Source organism: Rhipicephalus microplus, chromosome X (genome assembly GCF_043290135.1).
Source record: "Rhipicephalus microplus isolate Deutch F79 chromosome X, USDA_Rmic, whole genome shotgun sequence".
Classification (NCBI taxonomy): domain Eukaryota; kingdom Metazoa; phylum Arthropoda; class Arachnida; order Ixodida; family Ixodidae; genus Rhipicephalus; species Rhipicephalus microplus.
The window spans coordinates 495,396,974-495,417,276 of record NC_134710.1 but is presented as its reverse complement, the minus strand read 5'-3'; the positions used below and the strand labels follow the sequence as shown (position 1 = coordinate 495,417,276).

General features: G+C 43.4%; 1 protein-coding gene across 1 annotated transcript in view; it reads right to left on the bottom strand.

Annotated features, from left to right (window-relative positions):
• Window positions 1-761: 761 nt before the first annotated feature.
• LOC142776733 (whirlin-like) overlaps window positions 762-20,303 on the bottom strand; it is a 145,196-nt gene continuing 125,654 nt past the window's right edge. The window contains exons 2-3 of the mRNA XM_075880964.1: window positions 8,778-9,024; window positions 762-6,270 (exon numbers count right to left, since the gene is read on the bottom strand). Coding sequence (XP_075737079.1) covers window positions 8,815-9,024 — 210 coding nt within the window. The 3' untranslated portion in view covers window positions 762-6,270; window positions 8,778-8,814. The remainder of the gene's footprint in view (window positions 6,271-8,777; window positions 9,025-20,303) is intronic.

Sequence of the window (20,303 nt, the reverse complement as noted above, 5' to 3'; positions counted from 1 at the left end):
CTTATTTCATTGAACGAGGGTCTCATACTGGCAGACTTGGTGTCATTAGGTTGTGTACAAGGGACTATTAATCAGCTGCCCGCTCGTAATAAGTTCTCGTGCTACGTGACGACAAGCATGCTCATTAAAGAGTGCTTTCACACTCGTCACTTGGCTTATAGATGGGGCTGACTGACACTCATACTTTACACTTCTTTTCCTTCTATAGGTATACACTTCTTTTCCTTATATATATATATATATATATATATATATATATATATATATATATATATATATATATATATATATATATATATATATATATAGGTATAGATACAGAGGAAGCAAAAAAAGTGACAGCGTTATTCTCACACAGTCGCTAATTTCTTGCGTTGGCTTGAAACCGCTTAAAACCATAGTCCAACTTCCTATATTGTATGCGTAGAAGTTCGATAGTTGTTAGAGTACTCAGAAAGTTTATGTTATGATTTGTTTTGCCGGCCAACAGAGCGATGATGAGCAGCCATGGCACTCGTATCTCAGCCCCAGCGGCAACTAAACTCGCAGAACATGTTGCGTCTACTGGGCACGCTATCGAATGGGACAAAGCCTGCATCATTGCCACGTAGAGAAAGTTGTTAACACAATTGCACTTGGAATCTCTGGCTATTCAAACTACTGCGCATACGTTGAACAGAAATATTGGGACACTCCCTCCTGTGTACGCGCGATGTCTGCAAGACGTGATGAAACGTGCATAAGAAGAGCGCACTACACCATTTGCGGTCACTGGGAACAAGGCTCCCATGCGGGGAGCCGAAACATCTTTTTATTTTCGTTTATTTCACCTTGGTCGGTGTTTTTGTTACTTTGCACTATAATAGGAGACGCCGATGCAGCATAAACGACCGAACGCTCGACCGCTACAGAGAAGTGTGATTGCCTCTGTTCCCACACAACAATGCAAGTTTCGTAGAATTTAGACTCTCTCGTTGCATATTGACGTGCTCGGCACTATACACTACAGTACACGACAAAACTTCTATAAAAAGCAGCCTATTTTTCTATACAGAGTGCAAATGTAGTGCCGAGGAAACATCGATGCCCCACGTAAACTCACACGTTGAAGCATTTTGGCGCCTGTGCGCGCCGGCCGATGCACGTTCAGTGTTTCCAATGTGAACAAAATTGACATTCACTCAACGTATCCAGCTTCAGGTTTGCTTGTAAAGTAACGGCAACTACTATAATATTTATACGAAACATTGTTTCAGGCAAACGGTATCTTTCTGTAGGTTGTACGACCTCCTTAGATTACAAGACGTTGTTAAGCAAAAGCACTAAATAACCTATCCGCGTAAAAAAGATCACAAACTATATTAGACCTGTGATCCTTCCTTCATACTAACCCTCATTTATTTCACCGTGCCTTATAAAAACTTGCTGGTCTACACTGCAGTGAAACATGACAGCAACAACAAGATAATTGGTTAAGGCCGATTCACATCACGCCGTGCTCAGTATGACAGCGCACAAGAACCACTCTTAATAGACATATAGAAACACTTGTAGACACATATAATGTGTGAATATATGCGTGAACACGTTAGTCCAGACCTCACAACACGAAGTGACAGCTCGTAACGTCACGAGACGAAGAGGAGGGGAACAAGATGTCATTGACAACTCGTTAGCACACCACGGAAAAAATCGAGCACAGAAAAGCGGCGTAGGCATGCCGCTATAATGCGCTCAACATCACAAGCAATAAATTTTAGGTGTGTAACCGTCTTTATGTGTTTTATTCACCATGATTGCCATGCTAAGCGTTTTCGTCGTCTACACTGAACTTTTGCAATTGGAAGTGCGGTGCGCTCGCACACATATACGAAGAGATTGCACCTATTGCATACCCACTTGCTTGCGCCTATTCTACGCTTACCTAAGTTGTGTGAATGAGGCCCAGTGTGTGATTTCTGCGGCACTACTGAGAATTGGACTGCAGGTGGGAACTTAGCCACGTGAGACACTGTGAATACTATATTGTATGTCATCCGTCGATAAAAGTAAGCCAAAGCACACCCCGGCTGAGCGGCACTTGAAAACCTTTAGCGCAGCTTTTTCGGAAATGTTGCATTGGGCATCCCACACAATTTCGAACGCACGCACGTACACGCTTTTTTTACAGCCGAAATTCATTATGAGCGCATTTTACACCCTGTCTGTTTGCTTAATTTTGATACTACTTCGAAAAAGGGCTAGGCTTCCTGTTCCACAGCGCGTCCTTTCTGGGAAAGCTACCAGTGCTCAATGAATACTCATTACCACAGTTGCATCATCTCTCGCCGCTGAGGAGCTATGAATGGCGACATATATTATTTCCATCACTCAACCATACCTATTTTCTGTACCGTAAATTTTGAGCTTCTCTCATAAAACAAAATTACGATCTACCCCACTGGGCATGAAACTTTGGTAGGGTGGACTAGTTCATGTGGTTTGATAATCATGATAGCAATTCAAAGTAACAGCCGATGTAAGCGCTCGTTGTCTATTTTCACTTCTTGCCCTATCACTTTTTTCACCCTGTTCTTACAAAGATAACAGAACTTGTGGTAGATGAACATTGTAGTAACTGTGTCGGCGAACTATTGACCGAATAACGACGGATATATTGATCGAACAAAGCCAACTCTCTAAAACCACAAAGCCAATGTACATTTGCCTTGATGCGAAAAGAGACTCAGACACTCGAATCAACGCTTCACCGTCCCAGTCGGCATGATATTCAGTGTAAACTGAAAGTGCTGCAATATTAAAGTGCTGCAATATGCTCTGAGTGAGCCGAGAGGTACGGTCACTTTTGATATTTGTACATTTTGAACAAAATTCTGATATTCCGTAAATGATTACGTTTCTTTTTGATAATTCTTAGCAGGAAAGTACTTTAACAGAGATTATTCAAGCATTGTGAGAAGTATTTTTGATGATGTGAACCCAGCTCTTCCTTTCTCGACATGTGCTCTGATGCAGTAACGCCCATTACCCCACTCTGGCTATGAATGCTGACTAAACTTTCACTGTGGCATGCCTAGGTCAATGGGGTATGGTCGGACAGAAAGGTGCGCTTTCTCGCGTCGTTACCTGCAACGTGTAAGGCTACCACGAGACATTGATTATACTTAAAAATATCAAATCTTTTCTAGTATTTAGGCTAAGACAATGACATTGACAACCTCTCAAAACACGAAGCCATGAAGAAATTTGTCAGGCATAAAGCTTGTAAAAAACTCATCCTGAACGGGACCAGCCCGGGACCTTCCCGGGGCTATGCCATTGGAGCTGACCAGAAAGTTAGCTATGAGTAGCAATGAGGCGAACTTATTGACAACTCGAATGATATGGACACACCATCTTGCAAGTGATAACTGTAGAAAATCGCAAGGTGGTGGGGCTGTTTAGATTTCCGCACCTTGAGGCATACTGCAAAATTTATTTGCAGCCTGCGCCCATGCGCTGGCAGTTTCAATAAGTTTGTGCCATCACTGCCAGTAGCTTACTTGTTAGAACCCCAGGGAAGTCCCGGGTTCGATTTGCGATCGAGGACGCATTCTTTTTGTTTCCTCTGCGGTGCTACTTTATTGACGGCACATTGAACAGCAATCGGTTTCGCGGCGATAACAAGGCGGAATCGTGTCAGGCAAGGCCATCGCTAACAGACGCGCATACTCACGTTAGGCCTATCGAAAACCATTGATAGATGCCACCCATGGTGCCGCGAGCACGTTGTTTCAGTGTTCTAGACAAGTGTGCTTGGTTCTGCACATGGCGCACTCGAACGTGACATAAAATGTGGAATAAGTAGTTACAGCATAGTGACTAATACGTCACTCGTGTGTGGTGGTACGAATATGAATTACGAAGTTTCACTGCTTTAAAGCAGATTGAGCAAATAAAAAATGGGGGACCATTCAGCTTCTCCTTTAAGAGAACGCAATAGCGAAATCGGGCTTCTAGTATGCCCTTCAACTACTAACTACATACTTAACTATATGTTTTGCTACACGCACGCGCACACACACGTACACACACGCACACAAACGCGCGCGCGTGCAAGCACGAGAGTTTGATGGCACGCAGACACACACAGACGCGCGCGTGCGAATACAGGTTTTTGATTTAATGCAAGAGTCGCATAGCCTTCAAAATACACGCCATGTTCTCGCCATCTCAGAGGCGAAGCCATGAAGAGTCTCACACTGCCTCGAAAATGGCAGCACATTATCTAGCGTTTGCTGTGTGCTTGATCAACGCCTCTGGAGAGGCCTGATGTGTTTCCTGCTAGATGGACATAATTGTTCGTTTTTAGAGCTCTTTGAAAGTTCCTGTGTGTTTTTAGCGGTGATGGCTGCACTATAGCTGGACAATCCCGGCCTTTTTTGACGTGGTTAGATTGCCTCCCATATGCACCTACAAAGCGCCGAGTGGGCTCGTTTTCGTTGTCACACCTGTCGAACAAAATGCGTTGAGAAGACACTTTCCATCACATGACATTTATGTAGTGTTTTTTTTTTCCGAAGCAGCTGCAAGCAACAGGCTTTGTGCTGAGACACTTGCATGCTACGTGAACGGACCGGGTTCGACCCTCAATAGCGCCAAGAATTTTATTCTTTATTTTATTTGCTTCTTTCTCAATTTTTCTCTCACGAACAATTTTTCGCTCTCAACCAACGGTGCTGACGCTGACGGCGGAATTTCTGCAACACAAGGTCTCGAATGCTATCGCATCGCGTCAATATTAAACAAGAGCGTGAGTTTTTGCATACTGGCTGTGTCATGTGCATTACCTGCAAAGCGGTGAGAGGGTTGTAGATTAAATAACTGACCTGCACGAGGTATAGCAATAACAAGTGTACTGAGAAATACAAAGCTCCCTCAGTTTTATTTTGTTTTAATAATGCCCATCAATTTAAAGACACGTTGTACTAAAGTATGTTCAATTAGCCTAGAGCGGTCCTTACTTTCAATCACTCATCACGAAAAACTAAAAGTCCCAATGAAACTTTCTCTACAACTTCTTGTCTAATTTGGACCATGTTCAGAAAGAATTTACTTTCAGGTGGTCGACATGGCAGTGGGTTCGGTGCTCAGTACTGACAGGGATACGCCGATTCGACCCTGGCCACAGTGGAGCGTTTCGATGAATGTGAACTATTACAGGCGCGTGTTCTGTTACAATGCATTCAATGCGAGTTATTGAACAGCCCCAGGTGGTTGAAATTGTATATAAGGAGCCTTTGACTTGTGCGTCTCTCATAGCCGCAGTTTTTTCAGATGTTAAGCTCAGTGAACCTTCAAATATTTCAGGTAATTTCATCTACTCAGCTACATAATAACGCACTCAAATAATATAAATTACTACGTATTGTTCGGCTGCTACGTACAGCCCCAGAGTAGTAGAAAATTGCATTTGGTGATGAAAATCGACAAGCTATAGCAATTCAGAACTTATGAATTGAATCACCTTCGCAACAACGCATTCGCGACTTGCTATACAACTTGTACAGAAAATGCCTGTTTTTCAATAAATCTTTGAACGGGCCTAGCTTGTACATTACTTTTATGGTAGCAATTTAGGCCCCAACTCGAGAAATCCCACTCAAATAGCCCAACACAGGCTACTTCTTGTCTCATAATCAGGTGTGGGCTACCCCACTTTGGGCTGAATTTTCATCTTGATAAGAATTAGAATGGTTCAGTTTCCATCTTCAAAAAATGGCAATTGCTTCACTCATAGCACATTTCGCATACAGTGCTAAAAGAAACAGAGATCTTCAACCATTCTCTAAATGCATAGGTTTCTCGCACGGCTGCCTCTTGTGTGCGCCCTAGAAACGATGTACATAAGGCAAGATGTACCGACTTTCACTACTTACAAACAACTAATGCAAAGCAGCAACACTGCGCGAGTTGCAGCAACCTGGGTAGCTACATCAAAAACGATTCCAGAAACTTTTGTTAGCGCCATAAGTAATGCACTTGATACAAGCAAGTTGTTACTTCATGGTGTAGCAATATCAGGTGCGATATATTGTTTGCGATACAAAAGTTCATAAATGTACCAGCGCTTGTGTCGCCTCGATTAGGAAAACATGGTGGTGCCGTGATGATGACAGTGTCACCAAAGCCCTTGCGCATGTCCATTTCTGCAAGGCAGCTCTTTCATTCAAAGTCGATCTTTAAGTGAATGAACTAAACTATCACTGCTGATGCTGCGGGGACTTCACCCTGAAATCAGAGAACATATAATATGTCAAACAGCATTGTAAGAGGCAGATTTGACATTGTAGGCTATTTGAATAATAAAAAGAATGAACACAATTTTTCTCACGATGACATTGGTAAAACAATTAATGGACTACCAATCGCTATCAACTAAAATGTTTTGCGCACGAAAAGTATATGTGTTACGCAAAAATTTACCAACAAAATCTTGAGGACGTGACGTGAGTTCCTGGCGTAATTGCCCTTGCTTCTCAAGAAATCACCATTCTTTCTGACTTCATGATTCATGGTGAGCTTTCACACACTTCCGCACCAGCTTCATTGATTCCGCGAGTGGCGATGACCGTGTTTTCTGCTAATGGTATGGTTTCTTCTAACAAAGTGTTGAATTCACAAAAGTGGCTGCGAATAGCCAGAAAGTTTTCTTTTTCCTACAGTGAAGTATTTCTTACGCATGATGACATAATTTTAACACCTTCATGTCTTGCATCGCCTACTAATGGAATTCTATATACGACACTGCTTGTGCATTCAAAGGGACATGTGCGAGGTCTGACGGTGCTGACAATCCTGACTGATGATGCGCTGATAGCGATGGCGCCTGCGATATGCTATCAATAAAAATCTAAATGTGCCAATACCACCAATAAAAAGCAAAACAATAAAATCGGCAAGAAGCATTATTTGACGTGCCAGTCATTATTTGACGTCTGTCAGCATGCCAGAAAACAATTTTGAGCGCCAGTCGTCTGATTGGAAGCAAGGAAAAAGCACAGGGAGTGTCGTTTCACTACAGGTATTTTACACGCCAACACTACCAGAAGCAATCGAAGTGCAGTAGCATATAGATAAATATCATCGCTCACAAGTAAGACAAAGGTATTGTTAATAATAAACTTTAGTTTGCCCGTACACTTCCTTGCGCTTGCGTATTACAGTGTTCATTGATTGATTGATATGTGGGGTTTAACGTCCCAAAACCACCATATGTATATGAGAGACGCCGTAGTGGAGGGCTCCGGAAATTTCGACCACCTGGGGTTCTTTAACGTGCACGCAAATCTGAGCACACGGGCCTACAGCATTTCCGCTTTCATCGGAAATGCAACCGCCGCAGCCGGGATTTGAACCCGCGACCTGCAGGTTGCAAGCCGAGTACCTTAGTCACTAGACCGCCGTGGCGGGGCTGCGTATTACCGTGTTAGGCACGCCGCAACCGTCAGAGGGTGGATATGTGGGGCTATCTGGAGGCGCGAAGAACCTGGCGAGCACAGAATTCATATTAGAGAAACCTAACCTGTTCTATTTCTGCGCTGGTGTGCTTTCCCTATGCCGATATTCCATAAACTCTTTACGTGTGCCTGTGCACGCTAAAAACTCCAAATATAGGTTATTGACACAAACGACCGATTATGGCCGAAGCATGCATGCCCAGGCACCTCTTTTTGGTTGCTTGGAACAGCCCCAGTTTGGCATCACTCTGCTGTACAATTTCGATTCAAGTAAAAATAATTCGTTACGCCGTAAATCATGGTGAATCTAAACTCCATGCAGACTGACCTATTCTACATTAGTCGGCACTTCTTACGGCTATGATGGCAATGCTGCTGACAAGACGTGGCCCAAAGCGTGCGCCTATTAAACGAAAAGTTAGTGGAGCCTCACGTCACTCCTTTCTGTGGAGTAGCGGTGAGCTTGGGCGTGATCTGGACTTGACTGGGAGGCCAGTGCTAGATATGGCGGGCTTGCCGGTCGTATAGAATCATGCTAGATACCGTTTTTATAAGTAATAAAATGATTTATTCACCCCCAGTTCCGTTTTAGGTTTCGAGTTGCTACTAAAAGTGGGTAAGTACTCCTGGATTAAAAAAAATTCTGTCATGAGTAAATTCGATGTCAGTTCACCTTGAAGGCCACAGCCTGCCTTTTGCCGGCATATTCCAGCATCACGTTTCTGGGCGTAGTCTTCGACGTGCGGTGGCATCTAGATTTGTCATATAGCGAAAAGAGTGTTTCAGCCTGTCCTAACTGTAGATGGCAACGGCCAATGATGAAGAGTCACGCCATGAAATGAAACGCCAGAAAGTTCCAGTAAAACGTTGAAGGGGAGTGCTCTTAAAAAGTACAATGCAGCTTTGCCAGGTGCCTGCAGTCTACTTTGCGTAACGTAGACTCTCAAAGTTCGAGGAAAAGGCTCCAATTCACTTTTGCTCGTTTTGCACAATCAGATGTTTCAAAATGATAAGTCGAGGAGCTCATACTGGCCAGAATTGCGGCGTCTAATTTTCGGCCAACATGAACAGAGCCTCGCCAACGACGGAATGACATTCACGCTAGCAGACTGGCCCCAGCTTTACCACGCACTCTCCGCCATCGCACTCTATAGTTTATACTGGTGAGTAACAGTAACTCACAGCACAACAGTGTCATAAATATTGTTATCTAGTACCTGCTTCAGAATACATTACTTATTATTCCCAAGTATGCGTAGTCAATGTAGCAAAATTTACCTTAAGCAATGTCTCAACTTGTGCGTTGATTTAAGTCCTAGTCGTCGATGATCATGAAAGACTGTCTACGAGGTCTGGCCGGACCCTGGCCGACGAGTAGGGACAGACCATCAGGACTCCCGTAATAGGCGTCGGCAATCATCTTGGCCACGTGACCATGGCTCATCCTGCGCGTGGGCACACCTTGGACTTCGAGTATCACGTGACCCGTCTGCAGGCCACCTGCTTCACTCGCCGCTCCGGAATCCTGCATTGTGCCCATCCGGAAGTGAAGCATACTTAATTGGCAGTAGAAGTAACATGGTATGAAAGGGCTATGCAACACATTAAAACTATTGAGAGCTTCGGTTCTAGACAATCATGCAGGAGCATTCAAAGTCAGCCCCATTTTTCTTCCAAGAGTCGGTCAACCTGCTTTCTGACGTTATAAGAAGTGTTTCTTTTTGACATCCAATTGATATACACCCTGTGCACTTCCGCAACACAATGGGCAGCAAGAACAAACAACTCTTGCATCCACATCCATAAAAATAAAAAAAAACATTATTAAAAACAAACAGGCAATTAGACAAAAGAAAGTGTAGGGTACGTCACTAGTAGCAATAGTAGTGTGCAGCAGTTGCCTTATTAAGGTCGCACTTTCGGTCGTTGCCAGCGACAGGTTATTTTTTCGTCCACTTTTCTGTCTTCAATATTTGAATTAGAACTTCAACTTTTCTTGGCATCATGAATATTCTGTCCTCATGAATATTTTTTTGTAAAAATTGAGCCCTTCAAATTAATTAAGCCCTTCCATTTGTTTTGCTCTTCTTTAAAAATATAGCATTCAAGTATTAAAATCATAATTACAATAAGTCACAGCTTTATCGCAAAGGCGAAGCAATGCACGCAATAGCAACAAATTGTAAGGTTCCGCGCAGAACTTCAAGCAGATCAAAACGTGCAACGCGTTTCTCACACACAAATGACACACGAAACATACTCAAAGGTACAGATGAACACAAGAAACGTCTCATTGTTACATCGCTATGTCTGACAAGCACGCTCTTTTCGTGAACGGAGCCTGTGCAACGACTTAAGTTACCGTTGCGTACCCGTTAATTATAAAAGAATTGTTCCGGTGAAAGCCCAAGGCGAGCCAAGACGTATGATTGTCTCCACCACGTGATGAGCGCACGCGTGAGCGTCCACAGTAAACTTCAGGTTCTTTACGATGCTGTACAAACCAACTCTCACCACTTGGTGCCCGAGAAGCACCACCAGAGGTGGCATATCAAACTGGGAAACAAAACGTGCTGGAGCTATTCCAATAGCGGCGACTGACTTGCTGGTCGCTTGAAGATGAAGAAGAAACACTGCAAAAGTTCTAGTAAGCTGAGAAAAACTTGTATTTAGATACTGTACAAAAGTAACATAAGAACGGACATCAACGCTACAAAAAGAAAAGGAAAAAGATTTTGGAAATGAACCATCTTCTGTATGTTGACGCTACGGGATTCGACAGAGCCAATGGTGCTTACATCTCACGCCTGGTTGAGAACGCTCAGCGGAACTTCGGGGCCTCTTCTTATTCCCTCAGTGCTCCGCCTTTACACAATTCACGGTGAATTGTCGCCTGTTGGTCCTCTGGTAGGACAGTACACTTGGTAAATCAAAACTGCGTCACGAGGACGCCCTCTTCGTGCACAGAAGGAGGGGGGGGGCTCATGCCTTCTTCCAAAATAACACAACAACCAAAATGTAATTGAAGCGAAACTTGAAAAAGGCATAGAAGCATGGGCAAGCTCCGTGGCGCACAATTATCTAGACATATAGCTTCACGCACTGGGCTTTGCGGCTATGAACGGTTTCTCTTTAACATGTCAACTTCTTGACGGGGCAATAATCCGCCTGTCCGCTGTGCGGTGTAAGAGGAACCACTTGCTGCTGTCCGTGGTTCCACTTACGAGCTCATTTGCAAGAATTGACGCGGGAGCAGTCGGAGACATGCCACAGCGACAATGTGCACCAAATCATTGACTGGGGGCCTCATCAACGCGTTATCAGCCACGCTCTCACGTGTCACCAACCCACCCGTTTCAGAGAGCTACCGGCGCTAAGCCGGGCCAAGACAAAAGGTTGTCGTCGACCTCCGAGTTTTTGTCACGCACGTTGCCTCAAAACGGAGTGTGCGAACACAGCATGAGGCCTCGCCGCCGCTAAAACGTTCTGAGGAGTCACCACGCCACGCTGGGTCTCGGAAGAGGCCCATTGATACGCCAGCTGGAAGTGCCGCGAGGTGATTATGAGGTCGTCACAATGACCATGCTGGCACCGGACCATTCGTGCGGTCACGGAAGTCCGGTCAGACACGCTTAGACTGAGCGTCATTGAAGCAATACTGCCTTCCAACGGCTGACATGCCTCCCCAAGCTTACGACGTAAAGTAAATGAAAGTAAACTAACTGTCACGCAACCAATTCCAACCCCGGTCCTGCAGTCCACCCTACCCCCTCTACGTGGGGCAAACTACGCGTGGGAGATCAGAGCGCGCGCCGCCACATCATGACGATGTGGCGACGCGTGCTCATTTCACCATCTTGCTGGTAATGATAAAAACACGATAGTTCACGCCGAGATGTCCACAACCAGTGGTATGTGGTAGATATAAATTGCTTTTGTTCGATGGTCGAAGCAGCTTATTCTTCGTGGCTCAGTGGCTAATGCCTCACACTTACGATTCAGAGGTCCCATGTTCGATTACGCGCGCCAAAGTCTCTTTCCCCAATTTTTCTTGCTTTTTCATATATATAGATACTTATACATATACGATGAGTGTCAGGGATGCCAACGCCAGCGGCAAAATCCAACCAAGAGTTTTCATATAATTGCTGTCGCAATAGTACTGCGTACCGCGTGTGTCTTTATTAGACGCCAAGCAGCTAATGGGAGATGTCGATTCGGTGGTGCGCGGCGTGACCCCCCTTACTGCACATGCGCAACAGAACGACCAAGCATTGCCAGAACAGCCTAGCACATTCCGAACTGCGTAAGGCGCTAGGTAGGACGCAGTGGCCTCGCCCTCCTACACTCTGTCAGCAATCATGTGATAGAGTCAGAGAACCAGATTCTGCAGATGTGCGATGAACCGAATGCGATGCATTTAAGTAAGAACACGCTGGCACGTGCTAGTGCATTTAGGCCTGCGTAAGTGCCTGTATACGAGGACGTAGCTTCTCCCTCTCACACTGTTCCAGCACACACGTGATGGCGTCGGAGAACAAGAATCTGGAGACGCCTGATCAACCCACGTGCTGGCACGTCGCGTGGTGATACAGCCGCGTGGCGTGCTCCCGGAAGAGTGCAGGACGAGTAGCAGCCACAGGAACTACTGCAAATTCATGGCGTGGTCCACTTGCAAGGACACGTTGATATTAGACAAGGTGCTCAGGATAAAAACAACTTGAAGTCAACCCATGCTAGGCATCACAAGCTACTCGTAGTTGCCTTCAATGGGAAATGGTGTAATTTTTGTCATAGTTTTGTTAGATCTGCATCCTAACACTTTTGAGCTTCATGAGTTTATGAGACTAAGAGTGTTGATCGTGATAATTACAGTGAAGTGCTTTTGTTTTGCAATTACTAGCGCATGATTTTAGGCTGCATGCCCCGCCATAGTGGTCTAGTGGCTAAGGCACTCGTCTACTGACCCGCAGGTTGTGGGATCAAATCCGAGCTGCGGCGGCTGCATTTTTGGTGTAGGCGTAAATGGTATAGGCCTGCGTGTTCAGATATTGGTGCGCGTTAATGCACCCCAGGTAGTCCACATTTCCGGAGCCTTCCAGTACGGCGTCTCTCATATACATATGGTGGTTTTGAGATGTTAAGCGTCATATATAGATCAATCATTCTACGCTGTATGCTAACACATATCTTACTAATATGCGAGTAGCCCTGTGTACTCGGTGAACAATCTCGAAAAAGAAAGCTGCACAAAAAGGTGGTCGTATTGAAGTGTACGTGAACAATCACCACAGTCGGCAGTGACCACAGAAGGTAAATAATGTTTAACTTTTTGCTGCCTTAAATTTTTGTCGAAATAAGGTAGTGCGGCTGATTTCTTATGAATAAATATTGTCTACCTTTGTTGCAAAGCTCCACTTAATTTTCATTTCACGTCGAGAAATAACCTTTGAAACTTCAAAGGTTTCTGCTTGATTGCCAGAGAGAACACCATTTCTCAAAATTAGACGCTATTGATGCTTCTTCATTAGCCTGACTACGCCCAATGCAGGACAAGGGACTCTGCTATGATCATCTAATCAACTCGGTATTTTGCCTTCTGCTGCCATGTTTTATTTGCGAACCCTATATTCTCATCGGCCCACTTAACTTTCTGTCTCCTCTTCGTCCATTTGCCTTCTCTGGTTTTCTGGGAAAGCAGTCAGTTACACTTATTGACCAACGGTTATCCTGGCTACGTGCTACGTGCCCCGCCAATGCCTATTTCTTCTCCTTGATTTTTGAGCTATAATATCCTCCACAATGGTTTATTTCCTGACCCACTCTGCTCTCTTCTTGTCTCTGAAGGTTACCCCTACATTTTTATTTCCATTGCTGTCATCCTCTATTTAAGCTGAACCCTCTTTGTAAGCCTTCAGGTTTCCACTCCACAGGTAAGTACCGGCAAGATGCAGCTGTTATATACCATCTTCTTGAGGGTTAGCGGACGATTACCATTAGTTATTTGATAATGCTTGCCGGATGTGTTTCCTCCACCCGTATTAATCTTCTTTTTTTTTCTCATGGTTCAGCTGCATGTTTACTATCTGTCTTAAATACACATATTCCTTTACAACTTCCAGTCTTGCACCACTTATCGGAAAGCGCTGTTCTCCGCCGATACTGTTGCACATTAAAAAGAGCTGACTGTTGGGCGAGTTGGTGCTTTGACATGGAAACCATCGCGAGAGCTCAATTAAACACGGCACACAGGCAGATACAGACGAGGACAAGCGTGCATTACCTTAGTTTTATGCACAAAAGCTTTCAGACCAACTTGCATGTTTTCTTTCTTCATTTCCGTATTCATTACTTGTAATTCGTCCCATGAATTACTTATCAATGTAAAGTCATTAGTAAATCGCACGTTATTTTACCAGTCTCCATCAACTCTTTTTCTTAAGTCTTCTTGATCTAGGCTCATGAAAACTTTCTGTAAACACACTGTGATTAGCATGGGAGGGATTGTGTCGTCCTGCTTTACACCTTTCTTTGTTTGAATTCTGCTGCTTTTTTAAGGAAGAACTGTGGCGTCTGGGGATTCGTTATAGATTTCCTTTAGAATGCTCATAGATGCAACTTCGATTGCCTAATTTCACAGTGCAGGCATTACTGCTAATATCTCGACCAATTTAACTGCCTTGTCGTGATCTATAAAGGCTACGTATAGGGAGCGAGGGCACCCACTGGAGAGGCCAGTGCTGCCGTAGCTGTGATGTAGTAAACGACATCACGTGACTCGACTTTGCCGTAGTCAGTGGAGCGCACCTGGTTTCAACCCAGAGTCAGTTGATTTTCTGAATATAAGGTTTGTTTATACGCGCGTTACCACAGTACCTGGCACATTTGAATGAGCCTTAATGCAAATGAGCCCATCCAAAACGTCGTGGCACCAATACACTATTCTAATAAAACTGAAATTGGCGAAACAATCAGCACCCGTCCTCAGGTGTGCAGATCACTCAGCGGCGACTTTTATTTTGATCCTGCTTACATTTGTAAAACCTTTGCGTCTTGTATTGGAGATAAAGCGTTCGGTATCCATACATCAGTGTACTATGCGGATCTGTAGACACAGGAATTCATTGCCTTTATTTGTACAAGGCTATAAAGAACAATTTCGAAAGCGTGGAATCACAGCAACTCTTGTGGTTGGTTCATCTATGGTTAAAAGAACGCATGATGCGGTATTTACGTCTCGCTCAGGTGTGAGTTTTGTAATATGTTAAAAACAAGAAGCTGCATGTTCGATAACTCGCCGAGAAGGGGGAAACAGCCCAGCATTGATCATCACGTGTGCAGCAAACACTATCACACATCTACTTTTTTCTACAGCGTTAGGGTTAATATCTGATGATTACAACATGAGGATTTCTGGAAATATACACATGCGAATTCTCAATTGGTTCACACTAGGCCGACAGGCCTTTTCCAGCTGTCTGCAGGTCAGGGTGGCGAGAATGATTTTGTCTTAATGCTGTCATTTCGCGTTGTATATTGCGACGTCTGTTCTGTTAGATGCCGTGCTGTGCTGAGCTACTGGTAAACAAATTGGTTCATGCCAAGGACCAGCAGAGCCACTGACAACAAAAGATATGGAAATATTAATAAATTGTCGAGCTAAAAATGCGAGAACGTATGATTCCAATGTTGGATCATCCATCACACCAGTCAATACACCCCCCGCAGAGAAGCGCATGTAGTGAAAGTGAGCATTAGGGAGACAAAATATATGCGGAAAAAGTTCCACTTGTTGTAATATAGGTCTTATAAAAACCATTCAATATTATTTTGTTGAAACTAGCAAGCCACACAAATCACGGTTGTTGAGGAGAGTGATGACACTGGTGAAAAAAAAAGCTCTACATACCCCCACGAAGCTCAAGCGGAGTCAACCAATGCCAAACCATTTTCCCTTCCCTTCGGCTACTTGATACCGCTCTGAAAACTATAGGGCGAGGTTTTACCGTGAATCCTGTGCGGCAGTCCACCCTGATCAAAACGTTACCTTCTCAGCCGCCCACTTTCCGCGCAAAAGCATTAAACCAGCTGCGCGCTATCACGCTTGCTTCAGCAAACATATATGCTCGCGCAATAAGACAATCCTTTGATTCACAGATTACTAGTGGATTTTCATAACAACCCACTTTTTAGCAGAGCGCCTTTTTACGTTGTGCGTCCATGGCGCAATGCGCACGTGCTCCGTCGAAAGTGCACGGCGTGGCGATGACCATGCGTCAACTGGTTCGCTAAAACACTCTTGAAATTTTCGCTAAAACACACTTGAAATGTGGCAAACACTCTTGAAATTTTCGCAGCCAATAAAAACGCAACCACCACTTGCGAAGAGAGAACAGCCATGGCAAAACAGCCTAAATAGCAGGAGTTGTCGAACACGTCACCCTGTCTATACCACGTGATGTCGTCTTATACGTCACAGAAAGATTCCGGCAGAGGGTGCCATGGTTTCTCTTTGACCTCTTCAGGGAGTAGTTGTATTCTGCGCATTTCTGCATCACATGATTGGTAGTATAATTGAGGTCTATTGCGGAGTAGCCAGAACAAAATCCTGCTTGCTCCTTCGGCTGAGTGAATTTTGATGTCACCTTAATTCTATTCATTATTTTTAGCAATGGTTTGTAGAGAACGGACAGAAAGCTTACCGGTCTCTAATTTTTCAGGTCCTTCACGCCTCTTTTCGTGTAAATTAAGATGATGTTGGCGTTATTCCAAGTTTCTGTTGCCCTTCCCGTCTAAAGACACTTTGTATATAAGGTCACCAGCTTTTTTAACACCATTTCTCCACCATCATTCAGCAAGTCAATCGTTACCCTATCCTCACCAGCGGCTTCGCCTCTTTGCATTCCGTCCAGCGCTTCGATTACTTCTCCTGTTGTTACTGATAGGTAGGCGAATTCCTCTGGACTATTATTGCTTCTAACGATTTTGTCACGGGATCGTGACGTGGCTGAAGCCAAGAGACTGGATGGTCAGATCAAACTTTATTTGGGTGAACGTGTGCGTAGTAAATGGAAAGTCGGGTTAAAATAGTAGACTTGCATTGATTGCAGAGAACGGAGCGTTAGCCATCGATCAACTCACGAGCGTCGAACCGTGTCGGCATTTACACACTTGCCACAGAATATACATATCCATCTTTTCTGAACACCAGCGGTTTAGTTCGCGTGAATGACACCACGTGGCGTATTGACCTTAAAGAATTCAAAAGTCCCGCCATGACGTACGCAGTGACGTAGCAATGAATACAATATAATAAAAAAACGGTGCACACATCCTGTGACTGTCGCTTCACCTAACTGCGCAGGTAAGATTGTGGTGTGTCGGCATTATCTCGACGACGACGACTGGAAAAGAATGTGGTGTGTCGGCAATATCTTGACTACGACGACTGGCGATGAATTGACAGTTTTTCAAGACATACCGTGCCAGACAGCTCACAACATCCCGCACGAAATGTCTGCGCGTCATAGACGAACCCTTGGCGTATCAAAAGAAGCGTAATTGTTTTTTGCTCTTTTTTTTTAGTTTCAGCGCTGCCGTATTGGTGGCTATATCAGAGAAGCATGCTGCTTTCAAGGTTGCGTGTTCACTGAGTGCCAAGTATTTTGCTTGGGTACTAACAGAACATTAGGGTGGTAGAATAACCAATTTTGTGTGTGTGTGTGTGTGTGTGTGTGTGTGAGTATGTGTGTGTGTGTGTGTGTGTGTGCTACTTATGTTACGCTCGCTTGCTCCTTGCGTTACGTTTAATGAAACTGGGTAACTTTGAGTAGGCTAAAAATGAGAGTATGAAAATGAAGTGTAAGATATGTGTTTTTTGTTTTCATTCATTTCTTGTCAAAATGACGCTGCCACCTCCAGCTTGGTGCCGTCGAAGCGGCTGCGGCTCGAACTTACGTATGCAATCAGGCTTGATTTCACACCGTACCATGACCTCAGTGTCGCACGAACATTTTCGCTCGCGATCAACGGCGGTACGGATTGACTTCGGTTCAGAGGTTAGCCACTATTGAAGTAACCATGCAACAGCACCTCAGATTATGTCGAGATTAAACATGCGATCAAGCGCGTCCGTGTCAGCCTGTCGACGCTGCCGGGTCCGCGTGCTCCGCACACTGTAGTTCCTACACGCACGAGTGAAAAAAAGACAAAAATCAACAGTGATCGCCTAAGTGAAAAGCTTACGACAGAGTAAAACATAAAATATTATTGGGTCATTCAAAACTTCAGGATATCTGTAATGATATGGTAAAGTAGTTTAGGGAGTTCTTAACAAATGAGGGAGTTTCATTGTTTATGAAAGTGTCATTCTTCAAATATACAGTCCAGGTTACGAGCGGTTCTTGAGAGAGCAGGAAACTCGCTTTTTCTTTTTAATTTATTGCTAAGCACTACCATCAATCTTGATAACGTATGCACACATGTATATGCAGATGATATAGCATTTTTTTGCTTCAGACAAAGGTATACAAAGGGTATATATTCCGCTACAAAACATGCCACGGTGCATTGTAGGGAATGTATATCCATTGTAAATCTTTGTCGGAAGTATAAGTGAGTGACTTTGGACCTTTAAGTAATCAATTATTAATCGGTTGCAGGCTAATAAGTTAGGACTTAATGTTTTAAAGAGCACAATTACAATTTCACCTTTAGGTAACCCAGCCACTATTATCTAGAATAACTTGCAACCTACGGAATATATCACAGTTGAACTCGGTAAAATATTAAGGCATATCTTTTGATAACCACGTCCTTTGACATACGATGAAGAAAGGAGTACGGGCACTGAGAGTTTTACGAAGGCTGTGCAGGATTTGATCAGAATACGGAGCGAATCGCTAATTTATTTTACAAAATCTGCATACATGCAGTATTTCACGACACCAGCGGTTTAGCCCGTATTAGCATTCAGATGTGTTTTATATTCTGGTGCACTGGCTTATAAACTGTGTACTGTTGGAAGGGACATGACATAATAAAAACTTTATTTAGGTCCTGATGGACAGATATTTAAAAGAGCTATAAGCCTCCCACCATATCAAATCAGTGGCTCCGCCCACTATTGGACCGGAAGTTGAAGTTCCTCTTGGAAAGGGAGGCCCAAATTGATTCCTTGGATTACCGAAATTAACAGCCAATAAGTTCCTCTATTTCGAAGCTAGGTTTTCCTCTCTTTGGGCAGATTTAGGATACGAACTGTGCATTCGTTCCTTAGGATTTGTAGAAATTCTATAAAAATAAAAATTATTTTTATGTAAACTTCAGTACTAGTTGTTTTTTATGCATTTTATTTACTTCGGTTTTATACAGCATGGTTGGGCTTCGTAGAAGCACTTGTTGGATCATAAGATGTTAAACTGAGTGAAGTTCTTTGCATCTGCAATGAAAGATGAAAATTTAAAATTGTTTTTTACGATCATATTATGCTAAAAGTTTGCATTACTTGATAGTAAACTAGCTTCTGCACAGGTTTTATAGCAGAGAAATGTAAGAAAAATATTATAACTACAGATGCATCACCCTCTCAAAAAAATCCGGCATCGATATTTTTTTCTGAATTGTTCTATTGTTAATTCGCAATAAGGCTTCCCAATTTCTCATCAGTTTCTTGAGCGGAATGGCATTACGAAAGCTAAGCCCATCAATCTCAAGTGTGGCCATAGTTACAGATACTTTATTTGTGTGTTCAGCACTCACTAAATACAGCGTTTCTCAATTATAACGTCGCTTTGGGACATTATTATTATTATTCTCAATCATAACACGAATTTTCTTTTTCCCACCTACGTGATTCTAATGAGAATAATCTGAGTACTGGGCCACAGAGTGACAAATACGAACGAAAATGACGAAATGGCAGACGCTTTGGCAAAAGGTGCTCTCAGTGATCCAATATTCTCAGTTATTTTGATAACACTCTCATGATCCATGACAGATTGAGAAGGCGAGTAATAACTTGACCAATTTAAGTCATTTATCAATCACCTATACGATTATTGACACCTCTTGTTCTCTTGGCGAAGCAATTTCTGTTCAACCTGAAAAGTAGTATAGTTACTTTTATAAAAGTATGCTCTCACTTTTCGAAATTGAACTATAGTATATACGCACAGAGGTGGTCTAGCTCCTTCCCCTATTTGCTTGTGTTGTAACAAGGTCGAAACAACTGAAAATTATTTCTTATGCTGCATCCACTTCAATTTACCGAGGGAAAACAATCTTAAAACAGCGTTTTGAAAATTCTATCCTTGGAAGCCCCTCATTGTCTTTGTCACTGAGACCTAAGTTCTACAATGATTTTTTTAATGATTCAGGACGGTGTTAACTTGAACTCTTTAAATTAGCGCCATTAAGTTAGTTTAACTGTTAGATATATTTTTAGTCAAACTAATATCATGTTAACACCTATTTATATCAATAATTTGTGTCTTGCAAAGTTCCGAAGAGTGAACGTGAGCCATACACATAAGTAATCATCATCATTATCATCATCGTCGTCGTCATCATCATCATCATCATCATCAAAAGTCAGAGTGGCTCCAAGTGAAAAAAACAAATAAACTGAAGTGATGACAAGAAACGAACAATAGCAAAAATAAAAGTGGCTCCGTCCCAAATACTTAAGTGTACCTCGAGAAGAGGAGACCAGGAAACGAGTAAGCAACACTCGGCGTAGGCAGCGCCAGAATGTTTGGCCACTTTTGCGATAGTTATAAACTGTCCTTGATAAAATTACACGCA